Genomic DNA, 8,936 nt, shown 5'->3' on the forward strand with positions numbered 1-8,936 from the left:
CACCCGCCCGGCGCTGGGGAGCGGGGCCCGGTCACCCCCCGAGGGCGGAGGAGTGGGGCTGGGGAGCGGGGCCCTGGCCCCCCCTCAGGGCCGAAGAGAGGGGCCCAGCTCCCCCCAGGTCCAAGGAGCGGGGCCTGGATCCCCCCAGGGCTGAGGAGTGGGGACCAGGACCCCCCATGATGCCTCTCCCTCATGGAGCTAAGACCCCACTTTCCCCCCCATCTGTACTGTTGGTTTCACCTGTGTGCTAATAATATATTTTCAAATCCCCCCCTTTTTAGTTTTTAATCATTTTTTAGTTTTCTTGTATCCCAGGGGCATGCTGGGCGCAGGAAAACCCCGAGGGGGTGTCAGGCCACCCCAGGGTGATTTCTGCCCCTGTGCCATGGCTGGTTTTGTGGTCTGCACAGCAAACCTGCAAAGATACCAGGTGGAAGAGAGAAGAAAACCCCGTTAGTCTGCCTGCAAAGTATTGTGCAGTGTTTCACTGAAAGCTTCAGCAAAGAGTGCACCCACACAAAGGATGTCAGAGAGCAAGAGGCAGTCTGGGATCTTCAATCCCCTGTCTGCCTTTGCTCTGCTCCGGGTGCAGAGGCTGGATGATAATGAAGATGAGACATTGTCTGTGTCAGAGGTCCAGCCAGGCTGAGCGTTTTTATGGAGACACACTCATCTTCAGTCTCGCTGCTTATTGCTCTTAAACAGTAGCAAAAACTTTCCTCGTTTTCCAGCTAATTAGGTCTTGTAAGTAGTTCTCTCTCTGTCGCTGTTGCTCAGCACCTGGAGCACACATAGATATTTCAAAAGACCCTTTTTTTCTCTTTGTTTTTCCTCAGCATTCCCTGTTTTCAGCATTTTCCAAATTTGGGCTGCTCTACTCCGTGCGAGCACACAGAAATGCTGCCGTGGCAGGGCCTGGGTATTACGCCGTCATCAAGTTTTATTCAGCTGGAGATGCCAGCAGAGCCCAGCGCGCGTGCAGTGGGCAAAGACTGTTTCAGAAATCTCCCTTGAAGGTAAGCAGAACAGCCCCAGGAGAGAAACTTGCAGGACTCAGCACTGTGACCTCCAGCAGCAGGGTAAAATCAAATGAAGTACATTTAGATCTCAGTGATGCTCCGTATGCAGAAAGTTTACTCATTTGTAGCTGGGCGCTACCACTGCGGTGATGTCCCCCCACCACCAGCTCCCATATAGTATTTAAGCAGTAACACAGCAGCATCCCTCCTCTGGAATAATTTGCAGGGCCTGTTCCTGGGTAAAAAAATATCTAATGGATGTCAGAAGCATGCATGCGTTCAGAGAATAGGTTACCTCCAGATGACTCTCCTGGAGCTGTCAGTGGTGTGTCTGCATTGGGAACCTTACAAGCAATGCCTGTCTAACCAGGGTTCTTCTTTCCTGGACAGGTTTGTGTTTGCACCAAGCAGAAGGGGTTTCAGCAACAAGCCCTTGCCCTCAACAGCCACAAGTGCCAGGAGTTGGCCAACCACTACCTTGGTTTTAACGGCTGGTCCAGTCGCATTATCACAGTAAGGGACCCTTTATATTCATCCATCGTCCTTCCCCTCATCCTCTTCTTAATTAGAGTTTTTGGTGGAATAAGAAGAATTGTCATTAAATCAGCAAATAATAGACAGCTCCAGGAGCTGTGTTTTGGACCACAAGTAGGGGTATTTTGAAAGTCTGGGGAGAGAAGATTGCTATGAGTGATGGCACTAGCTTGGCTTCTGTTAATAAAAATGGGGGCAGCTGTGATTAAAGCAGCAGCAGGCCTGACAGTAGTCTTGATGTGCTGAAAGTGACTGACTGAGATTTCCAGAGGCTGGAGACTATGAGGTATTTCTAAAATAGGGTGAAAACAGTAAACATCCCTGCTCTGCCTCCACCATGTGCTTCTGCCTTGGAGTCACAGGCTGTGCAGAGGTCTGTGGTCTGCAGACGTAGGCCTAAGTGATCATAACATCCCCTTCCTATTTAATTGAAATTAATTAGCTGTGGTCTTCCCAACAGCTGCAGAATGTATCTGGCTTTGATGGTGAGAATGAGGAACTGGGCAAGACATTACAGAAGCGATCTGTGAAATACCTGTGTGCTGTGGAGGTGACACTGCCCAACCATGGGGTACACACCAGGGGAGTTGCCCTTGGCGAGGCAGATATAGAAAATGGTGAAGGTATGTTTTGGATGCAGCTGGAATTCTCTTAACAGATGTTGCAGACACTGGTCAGTCTTGCTTTGGCACAGCTTGTGGGTCTGATAAAGTGTCAGAATTTAGGTGGAGGCAAGGATCTGTGCAGGGCCTTGTGAGCTGCTGTGCTATGTAGCAAGGGATACAGAGCAGCCTGTTCCCTCCCTGCTTCACACCAGTATCACTTTCCTACCCTCTGTTCTCTCCCTCTTGCCTGCAGCTATTCATTCCCCATCACAGCCACTTTCTGGTGTGAAAATGCCTTGTAATTGTGTCTGTGGCACAGCCCAGGTGCCGGCGGGGCTCTGCACTGCCCTGGGCAGGGTCCTGACACAGGCCTGAGGATCATGTGCTGCTGCTGTGGGTTGGCACACAAAGCCCCTGCAAGAGTGCTGCCATGCTGCTGATGACTCCCAAAACATAAGCAGCTTTCTTCTCAGATCCATAAAGCTGTGTTTGGTTATGTTTCCTACTGTGATGCAGCTGGCGTGCTTCATATGCAGAGTGTCATCTTAATATCAATAACATGCTGCTTGTTGTGTTCAGATCCTCTTGAGATTGTCACAGCCACAAGAAGAGTTCAGAAACTCGCAGTGGGGAAAGCTTTGTCTAGTGCCTTTCAGAAGATACTCCTCATAGTCTTAGGTAAGGCCTATTTTTATATTAAACGCTGGGGTGTTTGGGCTAATGATGTCATAACTTTCATGGTAATTGATATGAATTCTTTTTCTCTGAACCTTTCTTGGGTTTTATTGAAGTTTGCGGGGTCTTGTGCAAAATTAAACGTGTTGTGGTCTCTAATGATTTAACAGAGTGGTTCCACCCTATGAGTTATGCAAGTGAAAGGAAAATCTGACAGGAGGCCAGATTTTTTTTATGATAAGTCATTGAAACTCCAAATTCCAAGAGTGTGAGTGCTGGCAGGGAGAGCTTCTTAACACTACATGTGCATGCTGAACGTGAGGAGGATCTGCTTCCAGGGGTAACATGAACTGAATTGCAGCACTTTGCATGTTCCTGCCCTGGTTCCAAGCCAGCCAGATGCCATCAAAGGTCTGTGCCCCACTCTTGTGCTCAGTGTGGCTTCTTTGGGACTACTATATCCTTTGAGTTTTCAGTCATAGAAGCTGGCTCTGTGCCCACCCAGGAACTGCTAAGTTTACTTTTTCTGGGTTCCAGATCTTGTGCTCTCTGAGCTTTTAGGTGACACCTCTTTATGTGGTATCTGAGTACTTTAGTCTTTTATGCATATCAGGAGAGACCCTGATGGGGTCAGGTCAGTGCTGCTATCCTCGTTTTACAGAGTGCCTGATTCCTCCCCCAGGTTCTTTAAGGTCCTCTTCTGAATGGTGGGTGTCTGGATTCAGATGGTTTGCAGTGCTTCCTGCCTTCTGATCCATCACACACGCAGAGACCCAGTAATTAACATGCTCCATCCTCTCTATAGATTTCTGCTTCCTCAATTTCAGTTTCCATTCTGTTTAGTAAGAGCCATTTGGTTTTCTGCAGAAAAGATGGGCAGGTAGGCCAGAGAAAGAAGCACAGGCATTCAGACCAACCAGCCACTCACTCTCACAGCCATTATGAAGCAGAATTGTCCCATCTGGAGTTTAGGGTAGGTTTCTTGTTGTTACACACCGTAGTAACTAACTGTGTCTCTGCCTGTTCATTCTGTTTCAGAGAATGGGAAAGTGGCTGTAGAGTACAATTCCTCCCAAGAGGAGCCCACAGACACCTTAACAGAAGAGGAGCTGAAGGGGCTTGTTGAGGTAAAAGCAGTGGATAGTTAGCTTTTGCACAGAATCTCCATGTTACATCTAGGGACTAGAAATACAGCTGTTAACTGTTAGAGCCTCTGACATCCTCCTTTTATGCAGCAATTACCTCATCTTAAATCCCAGGAAGTAATTAAATCTTGCAATTGTACAGCATGCTAAGGTTTTAAGACTCCTACATTTTTTGGTATCTTTTGTGCAGAAATGCATGTATATTTTAGATGACACAGGAAAGCAAGCAGTTAGGGTACAGGACTGTTATGGTGCAGCTTGAGAAGTCTCTCACATGACAGTGTCCAGGACTGCTCTTCAGAGAATCTGTGAGAGTGAAAATCCTGGTAAAGTCACAGTAGATTAAATCAAATGATTTTTTTAAAAAGTCCTTAAATAAATCAAATTCCACATCTAGAAATGTACTTCATAAACTTATCCTTACCCAGAGGGAATGATTGTTAAAAGCTTTGGAAATCCCTGCAGGTAATTCTGGGATCTGTTAGCATGCACTGAACAAAAATCCCTGGTACAACAGTAAAACTTCAATCATCGTGCTTAGTGAGATGAGTTCTGTGTACCAGCCTTTGCATGCAGCCAGTCATGAGCAGAGGATTTTCATCTCACTTAGTTTGAAAACAACTGCCGGGAGGAGACGACTGACAGAGTGATCTTTTGAAAGCAAGCATGGCTCTCACATGGTGCCTCAGCACTGGGCTGCGTGGTGCCTCACTCCTCCTGCAGTCTGCATGGAGGAAGTGTCTGACAAACCTTGTGACACACTGTTCCATTTGCTGACACCGAGTCACGTAGCGTCCATGGGCAGAACTACCTTCCCTTCTTACTGAGAAGCAGTAAAATAGGAGCATTTTGGTCTGTGAAGTAACTAACATCCATCAGATATTTTTTTAAATCAGTTGAGAAGATGAAATTTCTGCTGATTTGTTCTCTCTCTGCATTTTCCTCTGTACCGCCCCTTCTATCTGACCTCTTTTAAACCTGCAGAGAGCTGACCTAACAAGTACTGACCATAAGAGAAGTGAGCAGCTAAGTCAAACGGAAAGCCTGCTGCTTCTCCAACCTCTCTTTTATGAGAAGTCATCCCTCACCTCCTCTGCCGTCTCACTTCCCTTGCGATGGTGTGTGGGAGGTAATTCAGTGCTCTCTCTCCACAAGGCACCTTCCAGCCTGGTAGGAAGAGGAACAGACAGGAATTCAGCATGACTTGCTTGGGAGGAGAGCTGCTGGGTGTCCTTTTGGTTCACTGCCTTGTGATATCGGTCAGTCTTTCCAAAACAGAAATGTTCCTGAGTTGGTGAATTTTAGGGAGGCTGTCTTTTGTACATGGTAAAAATATTTTATTTCCAGGTGCAAAGGAAAGAAGTTAAAATATGATGGAAAGAAATTTATTCTTGATTTCTCTTCCCAGGTCAATGAATTGTCCTTGGAACAGTTTGACCTTGAAGAAGAAGTTTTGTCTGATGTCAGTTTTGATGATGAGCTTCATAGCTAGGAGATGCCATCTAATTAGTGCAGCTCTGTCTTCACATCGTTTCCAGAAGTTCGGCAGTGTTTGATTAGGAATGAAAGTCTAATGCTGTGAAATGACATGTGCGTCATATCCAATGCTTTCTTTTTCTCCAAATACGTAACAGCAAAAGAAATGGGCAATAAACCTAGTGTTACTAAAATTAAGCCCAAAAATATATGCTGGTTTTGGAGAGGAAGTATTTTCCTGTCAACTTATCCAGGTCAGCTATATATGGAAGCCAGCTTAGCTACATGATTATTATTTAGACAGTGTAACAGATGTGCATAGCACTTACAGAAAAATAAAAGGAATGAGCCCCTCCCTGCAAGAGCAGGGTTCAGGTTCCCTCTGATCTGCAGGAGAAGGCCGGAGACAGCAGAAGGAGATGTCTTAACCAGCAGGAGTAGCTGTGGTACTTACACACGTCTGCACAGGCACAGAAAAAAAGTATTTCTCTTAAGTGAAATGTCTTTTCAAGAAATAAGCCTCAGTCTTGTAACATGTGTTGAGCCTCAACTATAAGTTGCTGGGACATTATCACTATGTAAAGCAAATATTCTTTCTAATTTTGAACTGTTTTTTCATTAAATTAAGTAAAATTTTTTAACCCAATGTGATGAATGAACCTCAGAGGTGGCGCAAGCAATGGGAAGGGGCGTCAGGCTCCCCAAATCACGAGGGTGTGTGGTGGAGGGGAATGCTTATTTGATAACAAACCCCTGCTCAGACTTTTTGACCTCTCTTTGGAAAGAAAGATGATTCTGGGAGAGCTCAGGGAAGAGCCACAGGAATGATTTGAGATCCCTCCTGAGAGGAGTGTGGCCTGTTTTAACAAAAAAGAGAAGAAAGGGGGGATTTGCTCCAGGGAAAGACACCTGACACCAGGTGAGCTTTTTAACTGGGAAGGCAAAGGTGAATCCTGGATGGCTGGATGGTGAATTTAGAGAAATCCAAGTGGGAAGCAAGATGCAGCAAGGGAGAATACAGGAGGGAGGGACCAGCCCTCCATGGGCTGCAGTAAATCCTCTACGGGGGCAAGTTCTCAGGTGGGGATTGTATTTATAGCCTATTCTGTTCTATTCTCTTGATGGTGGAGATGCCCAAAGCCCCAGACCCCGCTCTGAGCCGTAAGGCGAGGGGCCACAGCAGCGAGGCCTGCGGCCTCCCCGTTGCCCGGCGACCCCCAGCCGGCCTGCTCCGCCACGGGCCTGCCCTGGCCCGGCCGCCCGCTTCTCCTGGTGCTACTGCTGGCGGCGGCCAGTGGCCTGGGGCAGCCCAGGGCGCCCTGCCCGCTCCCCTGCCGCTGCCAACGGTGCCTGCTCACCTGCAGCCATGCCGCCTGCCCAGCGTGCCCCCGTCCACCCACCACTGGGCCCTCTCTGTCCTGTGAGTGCTGGCAGCAGTCCGCCCCACCAGCCCCCCTCCATCTTCCCCTCCTCAGCTTTTTATTCCCGATAACTTCTCTCGGCACACCCAGGAGAGAGTCACTGACAGGAGACAGATTTGTTTTGGGGGACTCATGCTGCTGCACTGAGGGGTGAAGCCAGGCTGGCCACGCTGCTGCATTTCCAGACAAAATCCGCTTCCACCTCAGCAGCCGAATTTGCAGGGAAGGGGGTTTTCTGAGGGGTGACAGTGTCAATCATTTCTTTGCAGAGATTTCACTCACAACTCGATTTCTTCCATCAAAAAACGTGTGGAGGAAATACCCGTGGGCTGAGCACTTGTAAGTATCCTTAGGGTTTAAAATGTTAGGAGTTCAAGTATTTTCAATCCTTTCATCTGTTTTTTGAGCCAAGGGTATGACAAGCACAAGCACCCACCCAAACCATTTCCATCTGAACTCAAAGCTCAGCGAGGAGGGGTGTGAATCCCCAGGGTTGCTGGGATGGCAAGAAGTGCCATGAGCTGTGTCCCTTCCATTCCACGGTGCCATCCCTGTGCCTATTTAATCAATGATCAGGTCACAGTTAGCTTCGGCAGGCCAGGAGCAAGTGCCTGCTCCTGCGATGAGTGGTGATGATCCCTTAGTGACTCAGAGATGGTTTAGTAAAGCTACTGCAGGATATTTTCCCCTGAAAATTCCATTTCCTCCTGGAGAGCAGCTGGTGGAACAGTAAATGTCTGTTTGTCTCATTCCAAGTTCTCCAGGACAAGGATTTGCGGGCACTGAAGAGGCATTCACTGGAGGGTCTGCTCCTGCTGAAGCACCTGTAGGTACCATTCCCTGCCCGCCATGGTGGGCTACTGCCTCCCCCTTGCTTGGAGCCCTGGTGCTCAGCTCACCCCCACGCAAGTGTGCTTTATTCCTCCTCGGTTTCAGGCTCCAGACGGAGCAGAGCAGGGTGTCTTGCTGCTGCAGTAGTGCATGGTAGGAGGATTCCTGTAGGGCCACAATGCAGTTTTCATTTCCCCAAATCCAACCGAGGGAAGGAGGCTGCTGCCCTTTCTCACAGATGCTGTATGACTGCTAGTCAACCCCAAGCTAACAGTGATCACTCACACCCTGAGAGATTGCCTCTGGCTCTGTTTATCTGAAGACCAAGATTTTTGGGATGAGAACCACCTAGAGCATGTCAAAACGCATGTATGCCTTGCTTCTGCCAGAGTTTGGGTGAAAAGACCTCCATTGAGGTGAAGGCAGAGCCCCATATTGCTGATCACTTGGGATAGCCCCTCTTGTGATTATCCCAGGTGGAAAGAGAGAAGCCTGCACTACCCCTTCCTCTGCTGAAATCCCAGATGGACTGAGGTTGGGAGAGCTCTGCTTCAACCTCCAGCTCTGAGCAGGGTTAACCTCAAAGCTAGCACAGGTTTTTTCTATTAAAAAAATCAATGAGGTTGCTCAGGGCTGTATCCAGCTGAGTCCCCCCTCTTCTTGGAGGAGAAACAAATGTGCATCTTCGTCCACACAATGTCATGAAATTGCAACAAGCACTCTTGTCTCTAACACTGTCTGGAAGGGAGAAAAGCAGTATTAGAGGTTTTTTCTCTTTGAAGTTCAGTTTTTTACGTATTTGGGGGTTTCCTGTGCGGTGCAGGCAAAGGAAGTGTGAGACAAGAACGGCAAAATCTTGTCCTGTTCTGTCCTCTGCTTGGCTGCTGTCACACTCTCTTATTTTAAAGGCTAAGAGGTAGAAATAAATCCCACCATGCAGGCTCAAAGCTTTAGTGCTCAGAGCCCAGATTACCTGAGCCTCAGAGGAGACACAGGTAGAGTCATTTCTCAACACAAACCTCATCTCAAAGGTAAAAGTACTACTCATGTGAAAAAGCTGACAGCGAAGGAAGCCCTGGCTTGGAATTATCTCATGAGGGTCATGGTTTGGGTCCTGCTCCTCTGTTGTTAGAGTAGCTGAAATGAGGACACTGTCCCGAAATCCCCTCTGGTGCTCATACTTACCAATCATTGCAAGGATCTCAGCTCCATCACCATTTGCAGTGTTAT

The 8,936-nt window shown here is 47.9% G+C and overlaps 1 protein-coding gene across 1 annotated transcript; it reads left to right on the top strand.

Moving 5' to 3' along the window:
* Positions 1–523: 523 nt before the first annotated feature.
* Positions 524–5,470, top strand: RDM1 (RAD52 motif containing 1). The gene is made up of 7 exons (XM_026864621.1): positions 524–644; positions 853–1,016; positions 1,410–1,532; positions 2,014–2,176; positions 2,738–2,836; positions 3,872–3,960; positions 5,387–5,470. The coding sequence occupies exons 1-7, from the start codon at positions 524–526 to the stop codon at positions 5,468–5,470; spliced, it is 843 nt and encodes a 280-aa protein (XP_026720422.1).
* Positions 5,471–8,936: the final 3,466 nt, after the last annotated feature.

Source organism: Athene cunicularia (assembly GCF_003259725.1).
Source record: "Athene cunicularia isolate RWA chromosome 27 unlocalized genomic scaffold, athCun1 chr27_part1, whole genome shotgun sequence".
Taxonomy (NCBI): Eukaryota; Metazoa; Chordata; class Aves; order Strigiformes; family Strigidae; genus Athene; species Athene cunicularia.